This window comes from Corylus avellana, chromosome 6 (assembly GCF_965113065.1).
Source record: "Corylus avellana chromosome 6, dhCorAvel1.hap1.2, whole genome shotgun sequence".
Lineage (NCBI taxonomy): Eukaryota > Viridiplantae > Streptophyta > Magnoliopsida > Fagales > Betulaceae > Corylus > Corylus avellana.
This window is the reverse complement of record NC_142495.1, coordinates 28,720,630-28,739,257: the sequence shown is the minus strand read 5'-3', so window position 1 is coordinate 28,739,257 and position 18,628 is coordinate 28,720,630. Positions and strand designations below refer to the sequence as shown.

General features: G+C 37.4%; 5 protein-coding genes, 2 non-coding genes and 1 pseudogene across 7 annotated transcripts; 7 read left to right on the top strand and 1 right to left on the bottom strand.

The window, feature by feature from the left end:
* Nucleotides 1-398: 398 nt before the first annotated feature.
* ROPGEF5 (ROP guanine nucleotide exchange factor 5) lies at nucleotides 399-3,899 on the top strand. Its single transcript, XM_059600230.2, has 7 exons — nucleotides 399-1,065; nucleotides 1,242-1,358; nucleotides 1,492-1,646; nucleotides 2,104-2,178; nucleotides 2,267-2,557; nucleotides 2,784-3,140; nucleotides 3,235-3,899. Exons 1-7 carry the CDS (start codon nucleotides 741-743, stop codon nucleotides 3,724-3,726), a joined length of 1,812 nt encoding a protein of 603 aa, XP_059456213.1. The 5' UTR covers nucleotides 399-740; the 3' UTR covers nucleotides 3,727-3,899.
* A 231-nt stretch (nucleotides 3,900-4,130) lies between these two features.
* On the bottom strand, nucleotides 4,131-4,202 carry TRNAP-AGG (transfer RNA proline (anticodon AGG)). Its single transcript has one exon. It is a non-coding gene; the product is annotated as a tRNA-Pro (tRNA).
* A 769-nt stretch (nucleotides 4,203-4,971) lies between these two features.
* Nucleotides 4,972-5,043, top strand: TRNAD-GUC (transfer RNA aspartic acid (anticodon GUC)). Its single transcript has one exon. It is a non-coding gene; the product is annotated as a tRNA-Asp (tRNA).
* Nucleotides 5,044-7,383: 2,340 nt separating this feature from the next.
* Nucleotides 7,384-8,123, top strand: MEE60 (maternal effect embryo arrest 60). The gene has a single exon (XM_059602580.2). The coding sequence runs from the start codon at nucleotides 7,489-7,491 to the stop codon at nucleotides 8,002-8,004; it is 516 nt and encodes a 171-aa protein (XP_059458563.1). The 5' UTR covers nucleotides 7,384-7,488; the 3' UTR covers nucleotides 8,005-8,123.
* Nucleotides 8,124-8,555: 432 nt separating this feature from the next.
* LOC132186323 (putative non-specific lipid-transfer protein 2) lies at nucleotides 8,556-9,200 on the top strand. Its single transcript, XM_059600232.2, has 2 exons — nucleotides 8,556-8,919; nucleotides 9,033-9,200. Exons 1-2 carry the CDS (start codon nucleotides 8,580-8,582, stop codon nucleotides 9,047-9,049), a joined length of 357 nt encoding a protein of 118 aa, XP_059456215.1. The 5' UTR covers nucleotides 8,556-8,579; the 3' UTR covers nucleotides 9,050-9,200.
* A 3,118-nt stretch (nucleotides 9,201-12,318) lies between these two features.
* Nucleotides 12,319-13,010, top strand: LOC132186322 (uncharacterized). Its single transcript, XM_059600231.2, has 2 exons — nucleotides 12,319-12,680; nucleotides 12,796-13,010. Exons 1-2 carry the CDS (start codon nucleotides 12,338-12,340, stop codon nucleotides 12,810-12,812), a joined length of 360 nt encoding a protein of 119 aa, XP_059456214.2. The 5' UTR covers nucleotides 12,319-12,337; the 3' UTR covers nucleotides 12,813-13,010.
* A 1,483-nt stretch (nucleotides 13,011-14,493) lies between these two features.
* Nucleotides 14,494-15,375, top strand: LOC132188111 (uncharacterized). The gene is made up of 2 exons (XM_059602515.2): nucleotides 14,494-14,821; nucleotides 15,359-15,375. The coding sequence occupies exons 1-2, from the start codon at nucleotides 14,494-14,496 to the stop codon at nucleotides 15,373-15,375; spliced, it is 345 nt and encodes a 114-aa protein (XP_059458498.2).
* A 2,230-nt stretch (nucleotides 15,376-17,605) lies between these two features.
* LOC132187223 (putative lipid-transfer protein DIR1) lies at nucleotides 17,606-18,464 on the top strand (annotated as a pseudogene).
* Nucleotides 18,465-18,628: the final 164 nt, after the last annotated feature.

Below are 18,628 nucleotides of genomic sequence, written 5' to 3'. Positions count from 1 at the left end.
TTGGAATAGTCATTCCCTTTGTCTATGACGGAATTCCTATTTCATTCAACATTCTTATATTCTCAATAAAAATTATTAATTTTTCTAATGGAATAAATATTTCCGTACCAAACGTAACCTAAGGGCTTTGAGAAAAATGATTTGGCTTTGTTTGTCAAATTTTTCTTCATTTATTTTTTAGTTACTATTTTCAAGATAAAAATATGAACAAAACCCTTACAAAAAAAAAAAAAAAACTATTTTCACCTAAACAAACATTCCGGGTCTCCAAAGCTGAGGGTGAAAAAGTAAACATTGAGATCGAGGTGGTGTTGACGCCATCGTCAGACCACAGCCACAGCTACTGTTATTTAATTATAAATTTGAATGTAGTACGTACTCACTACTCAGTGTGTGAGAGTGAGAGGGAGAAAAAGAGAAAGAGAGACGTTAGATTGGCATGTGGTAATCTGGCAGTGACCCTTTAAGCTTTGAAAATCAAATTTTGAGAAGGAAATCAAATAAAACCCAACCCCCTCTCCTCTCTCATCCCCTCATCTTCCTCAGAAGAGGCGTTGGAAGCAATCATGGTTCAGCCTAGCCCACCTCACAAACCCCGCTGAGTTTTCCATTTTCCTACTCTGTTCTCACCCATCACCAAAAATCATGCTTCTACTCCTTGGACCATAGAATCAGCACTGGCTTATTTGCTTGACTTCGCTTTTGGGTTTCGAAAACTTTGCTGTTCGAGAAAGGTTAGGATGGAAACTTTAGTAAAGAAGGGCGGAAATCTTCAAAAGAGAAAAGATGGGTCTGGATCTTTTGGTGGAAATGGGGTTAGAGCCGAATCGCACACCGATTCGAGCACTGAGTCTAGAGAGAGCAGCGGTTCTTGCAGATCGAGCACCGAGACCTCGAGTGAGGAAGTGAAAGCAAAAGGGACTTCTTCGCCGCCTCCGTTGGGTTGGCCTATTCGCAAGGCTCAAGTGAGCAAAAGTTCGGCGGTTTCTGATGTGGTTCAAGCTGAACAGAAACAAACCCATTTGGCTGATTCCAAATTGAAGAAAATGTGCTCCAAAAATTCAGGTTTGTTATATGTTTGGTTTCTAAGAAATTGTAAGAAAATTTAGTAAATTTCAAACTTCGGATGTTACTTATGTTTTTTTGATTTTTTAAAGACCTGAGAAAGAGAAAACCTCCACTGTAATTATGCCCATCTCTTTTTGTTATCTAACTATCTTTTGTAAATAATATTCAAACAGATATAGATATGATGAAGGAAAGGTTTTCAAAATTGTTGCTTGGTGAAGACATGTCAGGGTCAGGGAAAGGGGTCTGCACGGCATTAGCTATCTCAAATGCCATTACCAATCTCTGTGGTATGCTCTCTCTCTGTCTCTGTCTCTCTGAGTTTAGTGTTTGGTGGAGTTTTCCTTTGGTGAAGGTTTCAATTACAATAATATGATATATCCCTCTTTTTGTCAATTTTTTTTGTCCGTGTACGTTATGTAGCTACCATTTTTGGTCAACTATGGAGATTAGAACCCTTGCCTGCTGAGAAGAAATCTATGTGGCGAAGAGAGATGGAGTGGCTACTTTGTGTCAGTGATCACATTGTCGAATTGATTCCCACTTGGCAAACATTTCCTGATGGAAGTAAGCTTGAGGTAGTGCAAACAATAGTCCTTATTTTAGTTCTGAACTAGTAGTTATTAAAATATTGAACTTAATCAGTGAAATCCTGTTTGGTTGCTGGAGAAGAACAAAAAAAATGTTTGGATCTTAAATTTTTCACTATTTAAACCTGTGGAAGTAGCTTGAAGTAACATTTTAAATAAGTTCATTATCTTAAGATGCTACTTCCCAATTTAGTCTTCCCATATCATTGTCGATTTTTAATTGAAACTGATTTTTTTCCCCCCCTTTTTTTGGTCAAAACGTGATAGAAATTGGCTGAAAGCTTAAACTGGTCGAAATTGCTATTTATGATAACTATTCCAGCCATTAGTATGATTAGCAAAATAAATGTGGGGAAGACCTCAAAAGGAATATGATTGAAACAAGGAGGTGTGTCATTGGACACTGAATTAACTCTTTCTTGTTTGATTCTTGTGCATTATGCAGGTCATGACTTGCAGGCCGAGATCTGATATTTTTATCAATCTCCCAGCTCTGTGTAAACTAGACAACATGCTTCTTGTAAGGTTCAATCTTGCTGGTTTCATATGATACTATTTTCTACTTTAGAAGTCATTCTGAATTTGTTAGGCCCTTTCCTTTGTGACAGGATATATTAGATACCTTCACCAATACGGAATTTTGGTATGTTGATCAAGGTGTTGTAGCCCCAGATGCAGATGGTTCTGCCTCTTTTCGCAAAACAATGCAAAGGCAAGAGGAGAAGTGGTGGCTGCCTGTACCCCGTGTTGCTCCTGGCGGCCTTAGCGAAAAGTCAAGAAAACAGTTGAGTCACACACGCGAATGTGCAAATCAAATATTGAAAGCTGCAATGGCCATAAATAGCATAGCTTTAGCAGAAATGGAAGTCCCTCAGTCATACTTGGAAGCTCTTCCAAAGGTTTGAATATCCTGCATAGCAGGCTATTTGTATTTAATTGGTGTCTGCATTGCAGTTTATTGATGGACTTCTTTATACTTTGAACCATTCCATTTCATGCTGCAAACTCTAGAAGAAAAACATAATACTTGATGTTTTCATTATATGATTCATTAGTATTTCTTCAACTTTTAAATGATCACCGTGCAAAGTTACCTAATATTGAGCTGCTGTTAATTTGCTTCAGAATGGGAGAGCCTGTCTCGGGGATGTTATTTACCGTTACATCACATCAGATCAATTCTCTGCAGAATGCCTACTTGATTGCCTCGACCTTTCCTCAGAACATGTTGCTCTAGAGATTGCCAACCGTGTGGAAGCCTCAATATATGTGTGGCGTCGAAGAGCTCATGCTAGAATTCCACCTAATCCAAACCGTTCCACTACAAAGTCCTCATGGGAAGTGGTCAAGGACCTCATGGTTGATGGAGATAAGAGGGAACTGCTGGCAGAAAAAGCTGAGAGCCTCTTGCTCTGCTTGAAGCAGCGCTTCCCTGGTCTAACACAAACTACTCTTGATACCAGCAAGATCCAGTGCAACAAGGTTCAAATTCTTTACTTTAGGATCAACTTGTTACTCTAAATGCAATTCCCCCCTATTTCTTAAATAAAACTTTTTTCTGTTTTCAAACTTTCAGGATGTTGGAAAATCCATTCTTGAGAGCTATTCAAGAGTTTTGGAGAGCTTGGCATTCAATATTGTGGCTCGTATAGATGATTTACTATACGTGGATGACTTGACTAAACATTCAGATAGAATGTCATCGGCTCCCACAGTCAGTGTAATTGCTCACAAGACAGTCTCTATCCCTTTCTCGGTGCCTGACTCGAGCACTCCATACAGAACAACTTTTTCCACACCAAGCTTTTCACCTGCACCTCTAATTAGTCCTGCCAGGGGAGAGAGAACCCCTTTTCTCATCAACAACCATAGCAAGCCTCACCGTCGTGGACTTGGGGTGAAAAGAGTCTTGACAAATTATCTTGGAGTGGAGACAAAGACTAGGATCTGCGGCAACCCAACTGAAGCTTTAGCTTCAGCTCCAAAGCAAAGTGGCACAGAAGCTTTGGCACATGAGAAAGAGGCGTCAGCCCACCAAAATGGGACCAAATTGCGCCAGGATCGCTGAGGCTTTGTCTGTTACAGTGTTCTCATGATGTTGTTTTTCAGGGAAACAATGGGGAAAAGAATGTGATGTAATTAGAGAACTACAGAATGTTTATCATTGAAAACCTTCTGGTCTAACCAATTCTTTGTACTTATTGAGTTGGGGGCATTAATGTATTTGTCAAGATTTGCTTTAGAAGATGAGTGTCGACTGATTCCCATTTGGAAAAGTCAACCAATTTGCACCACGACCGCTGAGTTTCTGTTTGTTGAAGTATTTAAAGTTTTTTTCAGAGAAACAATGAGTAAAAAGATGTGATATAACATAGAAAAACTTCAGGTCTAACTACAGAAGTTCAAGATTTGCTTTTGAAGATGTGTACCGACCGATCCCATCTGGGGAAGCCAGCTAAAAAACTCGGATAGGGGGCATTCCGAGAATTGAACTCGGGACCTCTCGCACCCTAAGCGAGAATCATACCACTAGACCAAATGCCCATTTTGATACTCTCGACTTTAGTTAGCTAATAATAACCTTTGCACTTGGCTCTGAACCTCTGGTCCTCTAAATCTGCAGGTGAATCTAACGCAGATTTTCTGATGTAGTAAGCACAGTAATTAACACAGCTAGAAATGATGATAAGCTATAAAATTTATGGAAAAATAGAGATTTTTTTATTTTATTTTATTTCTTTTTATGATATACTTTATATACTTCCTAGTTTGAGATATCTCTTGAGTAGCAAGTTTGAATAATACTTAAATGAGCTTCAATGAGCACGTGGTGTTGCCTAATTAAACTTAGTCTGGAGAAATGGAACCCCACACCTAATGAATGACCCGGGTAGACCACTAGAGGGGTTGGTTTGGTGGAGAGGAGGTTCTTTACTCCCATGTGATTTGATGAGAGGGTAAGATATATCTTCGAGTCTCAATGGGCACAATGTTAATTAGTCTCCTACTCATTAATTCATTTTCATGGACTCTCTATTATTCTCACGTTAGTGGAGTTGAAAGCAGGTTATGGTTTACTATCTTAAGAAAGTGCTTGCAAATTTCGCGTCCTCAACGAATAAGGTATTATTAAAGCCTACGCTCAAGCAGAGAGTTTTTCTTTGGTCATGTGTCCCAAAAAGTGGACGAATTGCTTATTCTTCAATGTACTCCTTGTCTCCTTGCAAAAGAATGATTCCCACAAGGAGAGTAAAGTGTAGGCTCCTCCAATGTTTACGAATTTATATAATATCGTTCTCTTCTTTTGCACAAGGTCGTTGTAGTATAGTGGTAAGTATTCCCGCCTGTCACGCGGGTGACCCGGGTTCGATCCCCGGCAACGGCGAATTAATATTTTATTTTGCGCACATCAACACTCGATTCACGTTATATGTTTTTTGTCGTGACGTGAGGCGTCACAACTCGGGCCACCTCGTGAGACTCTGCTCTCGAATTGCACGCTCCAAACCATCACATGTTGGGTTGGGAGGAGGCTTGGAGCTACTTGCCGAACTTCACATGCAGGCCAGTCCAGATATAATAAAGGAACCCATCTTGGATCATTAGCCCAAAGGCCTTCACCATCAACTTCTTTACACCATCCACTTCATATATTTAACTAGCTCTATTTGAAAATGTCACATTGTATTTTACACCATCATAATTTATCATATTAATTCCTTAGAAAAATAAATAAAAATTATCCCATCAATTCTACTTGAATTATTATAAAATTTTTACTATTTCTAGGGGTGGACCTACCTCCCGTTTGAAACAACTCATTTTGAGTTTTAACTCTGTCCAGTGTCCACATATAATCCTAATTTTCGCTCTTAAATACCTCCAAACGTGATTGTTTTCTTGTTTCCTAATTAAAAGAGAGAAAGAACTCCCCCATCCCATATGTGCGTGCGTATGAAAAGCACTCTCAGCGCACAGAATAAAATTATAACTGCGCGTCACTTGTCCTAACGAATATCATATGCCTTTTGATCAAAATGCTTCTTAGAGGGGTAATGCTAGGAGGACTAGATACACACTCTCACTTGTCCTAAGTATTTGTTCTAAATTAAATCGTTAATATATATATATATATATATATATATATATATAAATTTTAAATTAGTAAGAATAATAAATAATATCAATATTGTAGAACCTTAATAATTGAATTTGAAAAAAATGATAATTGAATTTACAGAATTGTATATATAAAAATGCTCTACAAATTAAAAACCATTTGAGAAATGCTACGCTCTTGCTTTTATATTATCAAATGCACTTCTTGAATGATAATAAAAATTAGGGGAAACTTCACTAAGGCCCCCTGAACTTCCGGCCGTTTTTGCAGACCCCCCCTGAACTTCAAAAACTCTCATTTTGGACCCTTAAACTTCTATTTTCTCTCACTTTGGACCCTTTTAACTTTTTATACCCATTTTACCCTCGACTAAAACTACGCCGTTTTGGACTTAAACAAAACTACGTCGTTTTTACTCCAAAACTACACCGTTTTGAGCTTCAGAACTACATCACCACCCAACCCAAAACGACGTCGTTTTGGTCATTAATATTAAAAAAATAATAATAAATAAAATAAATTAAAAAAAATAATTTTAAAAAAAAAAAAAAAAAAAGAAATCGGGGGTGGCTGAAGCCACCCCTTTGGCCAAAATGGGGTGGCCTTTCTGGCCAAGGGGGTCGCTCAGCCACCCCTGGCTGGTCTGGGGGTGGTCGGACCACCCCCTTGGCCATGGGGGTGGTCCGGCCACCCCCAAAAGGCCGAAAAAAAACGCGGGGGGGGGGGGGGGGGATCGGGGTGCTTTGGGGGTGGCCGGACCACCCCCAAGGGGCTGGGGGTGGTTTCGGCCACCCCATACGGCCGGTATGGGGTGGCCGAAACCACCCCAGCCCCTTGGGGGTGGTCCGGCCACCCCCAAAGCACCCCGATCCCCTTTTCTTTTTTTTTTTTTTTGGGCCACGGGGGTGGCCGAACCACCCCCTTGGCCATGGGGGTGGTCGAACCACCCCCAGATCGGCCAGGGGGTGGCTCCAGCCACCCCCTTGGCCAAAAATGGGGTGGTCCGGCCACCCCATTTTGGCCAAGGGGGTGGCTTCAGCCACCCCCGATTTCTTTTTTTTTTTTTATTTTTTTATTTTTTTTTTATTTTGCTTTTCTTTTTTAAAAAATAAAAAATAAAAAAAATTAATGCATAAAACGACGTCGTTTTGGGCTGGGTAGGTGTTGTAATTTTAGGACACAAAACGACGTAGTTTTGGGGAAGGGTAAAATGGGTATAAAACATCCAAAACGACGTAGTTTAATGTTAAAAGGGTCCAAAGTGAGAGAAAATAGAAGTTTAAGGGTCCAAAATGAGAGTTTTTGAAGTTCAGGGGGGGTCTGTAAAAACGGCCGGAAGTTCAGGGGGCCTTAGTGAAGTTTCCCCTAAAAATTATTATTAGATTCAAAATTAATAGTGATGTATCTAAAATTTAATGATAATTTTAAAAGATCTGATCCATTTAATTAAATAAGTAAAATTAAATTTTATTTATATAATCTTATAAACTACACACATACATCAACATGATTGCATGATAACACAAATTACCACCCTTTACCTCTTTTTCTTCCTTTATCTTTATCTTTTTCCTCTTTGTTATTATTATTTTTTGGGCTAAAGTCTAAAGACTGGACGATTGTGGAGTCTGCTTTGTCAAAAGCTAGCTTATTAAAAAATTGTAACTTTACCAACTTTACCAACTTCTCCGGTCACCTCCCGTTCCCAAAATGACATCCAGCATCCACATCACCGCCCTAGACGGCATCGTGAACGTGAACTCGATCTTCACCTTAGCCGTCTTCATCGGGCTGGCCTGGAACCCTACCGACCCCGCCAACACCCTCATCGTGGACCAAACCTGCACCCCTGGCCCCTCCGTCGCCGAGAACCTCGTGTCCTTCCACGTGTACTCCTTCAGCTCCTTCCTCTTCTCCAGCCTCATCGCCTTGGGCCTCAAACAGGCCATACGGATCTCCAGGAGCCCAACCTACCACCCACCCGCCGATTTCCTCGCCCAAATCAACCGCTCGGTGCTCCGGATCGGCATCCTGGTCTCGGGCGTCGGCTCGGTCTGCGGGTGCGGGTTCTTGACGTTCGCTCTGGTCAATGTGGTCCAGATCAAGCTCGGGACTTTGGCTTGCGGCAGCTCAGCTAGCTACGCCGCCGTGGTTCCGCTCGTTATTTTGGTCCCCGTTGGGCTTCTCTTATATATTTCTATGGTTTTGTACGCTTTTACTCGCTAATTTTGGCCCTAGAGTTGTTTGTAATTTCTGAATAATTGAGGCCTTATTTGGAATATTGCTGCGAGCTCAAATTGTAACCCCTTCTAATGCAATTTATCTTAGTTGATGCTTTCACTTTCTGCTCATTTTTATCTTTGGATTATGAATTTAAGCAAAAGGAATCATCATATAATTTCAAGGAAACTGTTTGCTCAAATTCGTAAATGAGCGAGGCTAGTCTTGGGGAGATATATTATCATGGAAAATACAACTCTTTGTAAAGAGTAACATTACTCTGTAAATAGATTATAGAGGAATAAGGGATGGTTAGCTAGGTAGATTTTTGAATGTCTTATTTGCTCGATTGCAAGTACAAGAATTAAAGTAAATTGGATGACACCACTATCTTCGTTGGCATAAAGAATGGGCAGGCAATCATGAACCAATTTCTGAAGGATTAGGTGTGCAATAAACAAAATGCCTTTGTTCTAGTGCTACATCCACTATCTCTTGTGGGTTTCGCGTGCAAGCTCCTTTTGAGCTGCTTGTTTCACTATAAAAGCCCGTGGAATTGAAGTGTATATTGCATCAGAGAAATGGAAGTTCCAATGAAGTACGCTTGCTTCCTGGTGCTTTTCATAACTCTAGCCATTGCTGGGATTGATGGGGTTTATGGGGCTGGTGAATGTGGGAAATCTTCTCCTGACATGGAGGCTTTCAAGCTGGCTCCCTGTGTCTCAGCAGCGCAAGATGAGAATGCTGAAGTTTCTGGTAGGTGCTGCAGTCAGGTGAAAAAGATGGAGCAGAACCCAAGATGCCTTTGTGCTGCTATGCTTTCTAATACAGCTAAAAGCGCCGGCGTCAAGCCAGAGGTTGCCGTGACCATTCCCAAACGCTGCAATATCGCCGATCGTCCCGTGGGATACAAGTGTGGAGGTCAGTTTTACATATTATTACCATTTCTTTCTGCTTTTCTCCCCTGCTCCTTTAACAGGCCGGTACAATGGCCAAATTCATCTCATCCTAAAACTACTTGCTCTGTTTTGCAGCTTATACGTTGCCTTGAAGACTGAAGTTCCTGAAGCACGGTGCCTCTGCTTAAGAAGTAGTTGCTGTTTTAGTACTGTTATGATGTGATTGTATCCTTGTAGCTGCTAGTCAGTTCTATCTGCATCCAGACACCTGAAAAATAATCAATAAATAAATTGTTTGGTGCTTGCTTTGGGGTTTTGAGGGTGACAATTTTTCACACGACTCACAAAGTCGACACGAATCTCATACTAAATGAGCGGGTTATGATTGATGAGTTAAACTTGTTTAATTAAATGAGTCGAGTTGGAGTTGAATTATACAATTTAAATTCATATTTTTATATGACGTGAATCCAATGCACAAACATAAATTGCCAACCTAAGTTCTGTCCTCCTCAAAATAGAATATGTCTTTTGATGATGAATCACTATTTGTTGAGGGTGACAATTGTCTGTTGAAGGTTAGATTTAGTGTGCAAATTAGACTAACCGAAACCACATAATGGCCAGTGAACCCCTCAACTTATTTAGATAGAAATTGTTAAATATGATTGAGAATTATTATGAAGAATGTTTATCGTCTTTGATTTACAGTTGGGTTGAAGAGTCATATCCAAAGTTGAATCGATAGTGTTAAATTATTAATTATTTCAAAAGTTTAGGTCAATAGAAAATGATGTCTAACACCTTTTCTCGTGTGAGCTCAAATTCTCGTTCAATAAGTGAGGTGTCTAACACCTTTTCTCGTGTGAGCTCAAATTCTCGTTCAATAAGTGAGGCTCAACACAAGAAATAAAATTCGAAGAAGTGAAGATTTCTAATTTAATATTATGTTAAATCACAATTTTTTCTTAAAGCTTAACCCAGTAGAAAACGCTGTTTAACAACTAGGACCAATACAAGCATCATCCTTAGCTGAATGAAGGCAGGTCATTTTTACCATTGGCAATATGTAGATACGACTTACCGCAAGTTTAATTATTTATATGTTCAATTATTTTTGACTCTAGAAAGCTCTTGTTGGATGATTCAATCAGCACAAACGCCGATCTTTCACGCTGTGAAAAGCTCTCTTGTTTGCACCTTCTTCAAGGATGAAAAGGTATAACAATGGAATCGAAGACTTTTGCAGGCGTTAACCTTCACTTCATTGGCTTCCAACAACACTCTAATCTTATAGGTTCTGCAATAATAATAATAAAGATGTATTTTCTCTTTGCCACCGACACCTTCTGGTTTCTGTTTTGAGTATAAAAAAGCCCAAAATGAGCCTTGTTCTTAGGCAGAGGACCCGTCAGCTAGCGCAACAGTGGAAATCATTCAATCTTACCTGCTGATCGAGGGCTTATGGGCCGTGGACCGAGGAGGCCCAATAGTTTATAGAGGGAAGACACATGAGAGAGATTATAGAGGAACAGAGGAGAGGTGGGTGGGTTACGTGGGTAGCTTTTTGAATGTCTTTACCGTTTTGGTGTCGGCAGCTCATGTACGTCTCTTAAGTCTTATCTGCTCGTTTGCAAGTAGAGTAAATTGGATGATACTCGTATCTTCATTGCCTTAAGGCATGGCGTTTAATCATTAACCCATTGTCCGAGTGCTGTGTCCACTATCTCAGGGCCGGCTCAAAAGTATTGCCAATTTAGGCTACTGCCTTATTCCCCTATTTGGTAAAGGAGTAATTAATGTTATATGCTTCTTTTTTTTTTTTTTCTTTATTCTAAAAAAATTGATATGATTTTTAAAATTATTATTAGATTTGTGAAAAATCACTGTTGAATTTTGATTCAATAATAATTTTAAAAGTTACATCATTTTTATAGAGATACAATAGAGACATGTAGCATTATTTTTTGTAAAGACCATGTAAAGAAATGCCTTTCGAAAAGAAAAGAAAAGAAAAAAAAAAGAGAGGAGATTATTTGGCATGCTATATATGAGGACCTAAGAAATAAAAGAATAAGGTGACAAGGAAGATTTCAAGTAAAATCATGTACCCTTTCTTTTTGTATTTCTTTTTTCAGTTCTTTTTTCATCATCCCTAATCATATCTTGAATGCAAAATATCTCATTAGTAATTTAGCATACTCATTGGTAATTTTGCATATCAAGAAACGAGAAGATTCTTTTTAAATAATATTTTTGAATGTTTTATATTAATATAAAATTCATTATATTATTATATTATAATTTAAAAAGCCTCATTTTATCTTATTGAGAAAAGTTCACTTATTTCCCTTGAAGTACTATATAATTGATAATGTCTTTTTTAAACTTTTAATTGAAATATTGTCCTCTCCCAAACTACCCAGAAATTGTCAACATATATATATATATCCCACTTCTTCCAAAAAAAAAGAAGGAATGGCCAAACCCCCCCGACCATTTGGGAGACATACAACTATGGTTCGTAGATCGGGTTTTTGGTGAAGATTGCAAGAGTATCAAGGTCTATCAAGCTCGAATCAAACAAATAGTTGCTGCAGTAGTTCGCGGCTTGAACAGTTCGCCAATTAATCTCTATCTATTTTGGAACAACAATTTATGCTCAGTTGGGTATGAGTTTTTTTATGATTGACATTATTTTATCATTTATATATGTTTGTGGTTTTTTTGGTTCTCTCATGTTTTGTTGTAGGTAATGCTGGCAAGTTTTGACATTACCTGCGAATGCGATACAAATTTAACACAAAATTAAAGTGTTAGAGTTGAGGAGTCTGACTTGTTTAATTAAATGGGTCGGATTAGAGTTGACTTATATAGTCTTATACTCATGCTTTGACATGGCTCAAACCTGACACCCGATATAATGGTTGACAATTTTTGATATGAGTCACAAACTCAGCACGAATTCAATACAAAATTAGAGGGTTAGAGTTGAAAGATTTAACCCGTTTAATTAAATTGCTTGGAATAAGGTCGACGTATATAGTGTTAATTAAATTACCACTCCTAATTGTAGGCATTATTATGTTTGCTTTTGGGCAAACAAATAGTTGGAAAACGCATACAATGCGAGGCTTAGCCACGGGGAGCCGAGAGTCATTCATCTTTGTGTGCAAATAGGGGTGGCTGGTTATTTTTTTTTTAGAGAATTCTTTTACTTTTATTATAGTAAGGATATTTTGTTATTTGGGAACATTCTGGTATAATTTGAGACGATATTATCAATCTAGTGGTATTTTGATTTTTCCATTCAAGATATTGAGCCGCCGCACTACCTCTTGTACGGGTTTCGCGCGCGTGCAATCACCTTTTGAGCCGCTTGTTTCACAATAAACTCTATAAAGCCTGCGGAATTGAAGTGTGAGCATCGCATCATAGACATGGAAGTTCCAATGATGAAGTACATTTGCTTTCTAGTGCTTTTCATAACTCTAGTCATTGCTGGGATTGATGGGGTTTATGGGGCCGGTGAATGTGGGAAATCTTCTCCTGACAAGGAGGCTTCGAAGCTGGCTCCCTGTGCATCAGCGGCGCAAAACCAGCACGCTAGAGTTTCTGATAGGTGTTGTAGTCAGGTGAAAAAGATTGGCCAGAACCCAAAATGCCTTTGCGCAGTTCTTTATTCTGATTCAGCTAAAAACGCCGAAGTTAAGCCAGAGGTTGCGATGAGCATTCCCAAACGCTGCAATATTGCTAACCGTCCGGTGGGATACAAGTGTGGAGGTGAGTTTTTACATGTTATTTCCATTTCACTCACCCTTTTCTTCTGCTTTTCTTTAACAGGTAACATTAATGGCCTACTTCATCTCATCTTAAAACTATTTGTTCTGTTTTGCAGCTTATACGTTTCCATGAAGACTGAAGTTCCAGATCAGTCACGGTGCCTCTGCTTATGAAATAACTTGCTGTTTAGGGCAGAGATTGTATACTTGTCGCAGCTTAATCTATGCATATAGTCAGTTTTTTTTTTTTTGCCAGAATGTATGTAGTCAGTTCACTCTGACATCCAGACGCCTCGTGAATAATAATAAATAAAGAAATTGTTTGGATTTTGCTTCCGGGATCTATTCAGATTAATATTTTTTTGACAAATTCATAAACGTGATATATATGATTCCAATATAAAATTAGTAGGTTAGGTTTGATTTATTTAATTAAATGAATCGAGTTAAGTTGATATATTTAAGGGCAGAACTAGCATTTGGGGTTTGGTGGAACAAAATTAAAAAATTTATGTTTAAATGGAGTTTGAGGGGGCTAAATTAAAAAAATTTAGATGTAAAATTTTCATTTTAAAAAAATTTTAAGGACTTTTTTTAAAAAAAATTGGAGACTACATGGCCGGGGCTGGGGCTCCTCCAAGGGGCCATGTAGTTTTGCCCTTGCATATTTTGACACAACCTAAACTTGTTAATTATATATAGTTGACAGTTTTTAACACAACTAGCAAATTCGACACAAACTCAATACAAAATTAACGGACTATAATTGAGAGGTTATACGACTCATACCTATTTAATTAAATGAATCAAGTTATGATTAACTCGTGTCTCACCACAATTCAAACTCGATACACGAATACGAATTGCTAATCCGAAGTTCTGATCCCCATAAAAAAAGAATACATCTTTGAATGATGAATAACTAATTGTTTTGGGTAACAATTATTGTTTGCCGAAGCAAGAGAGTGCCTGATGAATCCCTCAACTTATTCAGATAAGAAGTGCGCAATTGAAACTGTTAAATATGGTTGAGAATTATTATGAAGAACGTTTATGGTCCTGGATTTGCAATTGGCATGAAGATGAATAAGGCCAGAATTCAAAACTTCTCATTTGCTATCATATTAAATTATCAATTATTCAAAAAAAATAAAAAAATTAAGTTAACAGGAAACGATGTTTAATCACTAGGACCAAGACAAGCTTCATCCTAAGTTGATGGTAATAAATGGAGATCCGATCGACTTATGCAAATTTAATTATTTATTTGTTCAATTATTTTTGAAGTAAAATTCAATCAGCAGTATAAAGAATTAGGCTAAAAAGAAACAGAAGATTGAGTAGTATGAAGAGACTTTGGATCCTAATAATAAAAATTGCCAAACTTTACAAGCGACCATTCCAATTTTCGTGGGTTAATTAGCAAAGAGATTATGATGTGTTATGTATAAACGGAAAATCTCCAATTGCAAACCTTTGACTCTAGAAAGTTAAATATACGAATTTGTCCTCTCTGAAGTTTCACACTCGAGAAAGAACCCACAGAATCTTTTGGACGATTCAAACACCGACCTTTCATGCCATGAAAAGCTCTTCTTCAAGGATGAAAAGGTATAACAATGGAATCGAAGACTTTTGCAGGCGTTAACCTTCACTTCATTGGCTGCAAATTAAATAGCACTGTAATCCTATAGGTTCTGCAATAAAAAATAATAATAATAATAAAAAAAAGTTGCTTCTTCTCCTTGCCGCCGGCAGCTTCTGGGTTATAAAAAGGATCGTGCACGGCAGAGAAAGATATATAGAAAGCTCCAATGAAGTGCACCATCTTTCTAGTGCTGGTTCTGATTCTGGGTATTAGTGGGTTCATGAATGGAGTTGATGGGGCTGGTGGTCAATTATGTGCTAAATATTCCAGTGCTGACTTCCTAAAGCTGGCTCCCTGTGGGAAAGCAGCGGTGGACATAAAAGCTAGGGTTTGTCACAGCTCCTGCGTTCAAGTGGCAAAGACAGACACAAAATGCCTTTGTGTCGCTATCCTTTCTGATGAGGCTAAGAAACTAGGAGTCGTGCCAGCAGCTGCAGTCACCATACCCAAACGTTGCAAACTTGCTAATCGTCCCGTGGGTTACAAGTGTGGAGGTTTGTTCACATGATTGTTTTATATATTCAGTTGTGATTTAAAAAATAATGATTTCAAAAAGCACGATTTAATAAATAACTATTTCAAAACGTTCAATTTGAATGCAATTAGTGAAATTACAGTTTAACCTTTAAAGTCGCACGTTTTTAAAAACACATCTCTTTGCTGGAATTTGAAAATATATATATTTTTTTTAGGTTTTTAAACTGCAAAATTTCGAAAGTGCACACCCAAATCATATTTTTGACCTACGAAATCATAAGGCCAAACAAATTCATAGTTCAAATTAACTTGCCAAATAATTTATCCCAATTTATTTTTTTCATTCCTGCAGTGAAAAAATTACCAGAGATCATTCTTAAAAAAATAAATAGTCGATATTAACTTAAGTGAAAAAATAATTGAAATTCTCTCCTAATCATTCCATCTCCACCATTTATTTTTTAGCCGAGGATTTACGGTGATTATTTTACTGGAGTCAAGCCAAACCCGCGTTGTATTTTATACTCCTAAATTCTGCTCATTCTGTTTTGCAGATAATATAGTGCCATGAGAATACTGGAGAGTCATGGTGCCAGGGTTGTGAATTAAGCAGCTACTATTGCCATCAGTGTGCTTTATATTTTATGTTGAAATCTAGTTCTTGTATCAAATCACTTAATCGTGATATCAATTATACCTATATATGGAATATTAAATAAAGTTCTGGTGGTTTACTAGCTTCGAATTCTTCTTGTTCTTGACAGTCCAGATGCTCAATTTTATTTAGATAAATGCATCTGCTCATTGCGCGCAGATCGCTCTATTGAATAACCAACTCTAATATTAAGATTTAAATTAATTACATGATCAATTTATCATGAACCGTATAAGTACACTGGTTGAAATAATAATAAAAAATTATATATTTAAAGCTTTAATCGATAGTGCCACATTATTAATTAAGATGAGATAATGATAAGAGAAAACAGTAATTTCTAACATTATTTTTACGAAATTCAAGAACTAATTGACACTACCAGACCGGGCTAAACATTATTAGCAGTTTGGCCCGGCCACCTGGCATAGGACTAATCTTAATTAGAAGGTATCTGTTTCAAAAAAGATAGAGGAAACTTTTTCCTTTTTATAAGCCGAAGAGTAGTTCACATTTTATGAAAATGAGAGGCGGTCTATATTTTAATGGCATGATGTAATAAATGCCATATGAATTTTCACGTCAATTTGTAAATATGATTAGTGACACTGACATGGTGAGTGTCATACATCACTTTAGAAGGGAATCATAGTAAAAACACTAGTTTTACTCTTAACAACACTCTTGTCGTAGAAACTAATCTATGTCCGCAAATTCAATCATTAGAGTAATTTAATTCTAAACAAAATTTGTTACAGTTAGATGGGTAAATTATTAGTAAAAAATTGGCAACGTTTACAGGTGACCATTCTGATTTCTAAGGGTTAGAAAATATAGATTATTATGATTTAAAATATTAAGATAAATGACCCTAGGGTAACCTTTAGCCCTAGAAGATTTTGAACCCCATGAAGTTTAATTTCCTCTTTAAAATTTGACTTATTTAAGATTGAAGAAATTAAGGACCCATATAACTTTTTGTATATGATTCAATGGACAAGGACTAGTACTGGCCTGTCGCATTTCCTGATTGCTGGACCTGGAATTCAATGTATATGTACATAAAATATCTTGCTGGCGTACCCAGTACTTCTTAAATGTATTATTGCCTTGCATGCATGAATGTGGACTGACTAGGGACCTTTTTTTTTTTTTTTTTTGTTTTTTTTTGTTTTTTTGGGTAACTGAATAGGGACTATAAACAAGGGCTTTGAGTGCTACCATGAGAGAGGTCTCATGGATGTTGCTGTGTCCTCTCCAATCAAACGGGGAATCTTGGGTATGAAAAGTAATCGCAATTCATCCAACTATATATGATCACATGTTTAGTCAAACATGTTTTTGTGAATGGGGTTGATGATTTTTTTTTGGTTAAATGTTTTAAGACTTGATTTCCAATAAGAATCGATTTAGAGTCTGTTTGAGCTTGTATTTGAGAAATAGAGCTTTTAAGTCAAAAAGTGCTTTTGGCAAAAATTTCATTTTTAAGCTTTTGTTAAAAGTGCGTTTTGACAATTTTTAAGTTTTTTGAACCTTTAAAAACGCTTTCAATTTTTTTTTTTCTTGTTTTTTACCCAACATGTATTTTTTTTTTCAAACGGACTTTCAAAGTGTTAAACGCACTTTTAAGCGTCTTAAACACACACCCAAATAGGCTCTTAGTGATTTTACATATAAATTTTTTGATGGAACTTATTGTTTGATTTGTGTGGCCAGAGGTGACAAATCAATAGTCAAACTTTAAAATAGGGTTAAGAGGATACAATAAAAGTTTATACCACAATGTTATTACTTTCATGCAGCCAAGAAGTTACTCGATAATGAATTTTGCTACCTTAGGATTTGACCATTATAATTACGACCGTGATTCACCAGGGCTTTTATCATTGGCTCTCTTGTCATTCGGTCTTGATATGTTTGAACTTTAACTATGTTAATTCACTCTCATTTCAATTAAATATTTCACGTCTTGGACCTCAGTTATTAAAAGAGAGTTTGAGCTTTACATAAAAGAGAATATAATTTAATGTTAAAGTACTATTAAAAGGGAGTTGCCTTTTCTCTTGATTATATATATGAAATGCTTTTCTTTGCCCCTTCTCAAGGATAAAAAGGCGATGCAAGGGTAATAGAAAAGAGTTAAGCTTCATTTGCCTATTTAGGCGTGCATGTAATTAATCTTAAACACAATTTGCTTAAAGAGTAGGTGTTGTAAACCTGCAATAAAGAACACGAATTTTTCCCTATAGTGCTATCTCCACTAGGTCGTGTAAGCACCATTTGAGCTGCCTGTTTCAGTACTATAAAAGCCCGCGAAGTGGAGAAGTTTTAGTGCACAGCCAGCATTGAAGAAATTATAAATGGGAGCTCCTATGAAGTACTACTACATCTGCTTTCTTGTGCTGCTTATGCTTCTAGGAACTGATGGGAAGCGTGGGGTTTACGGAGCTGGTGATCAATGTGGGAAATCCTCCATTGAAAATGAGGCTACGAAGCTGGCTCCCTGTACATTGGCAGCACATGACGAGAAAGCTCAAGTTTCAGACAAGTGCTGCACTGTGGTGAAAAATATTGACGTGAGTTGCCTCTGCGCCATCATGCTTTCTGATATAGCTAAGAGCTCTGCAGCCTGCAGGGATCAAGCCAGAAGTTGCAGTCACCATACCTAAACGCTGCAACATTGCCAATCGCCCTGTCTGTTACAAGTGTGGAGGTGTGTTGATTAATATATAATTATAAGTGCAATTTTTTCATGCTCTTTCTCTTTAAATCTGCTAATTAATTATATTTTGCAGCTTATACATTGCCTTGATGGCTGACGATCATCAGCCAGAGTTCACTGTTTAGGATCGTGCCAGTGTGCTGGAGAGTACTGCAGTATTCGCTAATAAGTAATAAGTTTACTGTTACGTCCATCCCCTGAAGAATAAATTAATGAATTATTGATCGATGCTCGTCTTTTGATGATTATATATATATATAATATAATGTACTTGTCCTTGAGTAATTACTTTATTAATCAGGCTTCCGAATCAAAGATATGGTAAAGTGGATAACTGACTCATGCTTCTAATTATAACCAATTATTAATCCAACATTCCGATCCTAAACAAGTACGTGTAAGCCACTTGAAGTTTAAGCTAATAATTAAGAAATAGTTATTTTTTAA

What these genes read in the sequence shown, in the direction of transcription:
- LOC132188111 (XM_059602515.2), top strand. Translation starts at nt 14,494, where the DNA reads ATGAAGTGCACCATCTTTCTAGTGCTGGTTCTGATTCTGGGTATTAGT.
- ROPGEF5 (XM_059600230.2), top strand. Translation starts at nt 741, where the DNA reads ATGGAAACTTTAGTAAAGAAGGGCGGAAATCTTCAAAAGAGAAAAGAT. An exon ending in AATGTGCTCCAAAAATTCAG is followed by an intron (nt 1,066 to 1,241) that starts GTTTGTTATATG and finishes ATATTCAAACAG; the next exon opens with ATATAGATATGATGAAGGAA. An exon ending in CTGATGGAAGTAAGCTTGAG is followed by an intron (nt 1,647 to 2,103) that starts GTAGTGCAAACA and finishes TGCATTATGCAG; the next exon opens with GTCATGACTTGCAGGCCGAG.
- LOC132186322 (XM_059600231.2), top strand. Translation starts at nt 12,338, where the DNA reads ATGGAAGTTCCAATGATGAAGTACATTTGCTTTCTAGTGCTTTTCATA.
- LOC132186323 (XM_059600232.2), top strand. Translation starts at nt 8,580, where the DNA reads ATGGAAGTTCCAATGAAGTACGCTTGCTTCCTGGTGCTTTTCATAACT.
- MEE60 (XM_059602580.2), top strand. Translation starts at nt 7,489, where the DNA reads ATGACATCCAGCATCCACATCACCGCCCTAGACGGCATCGTGAACGTG.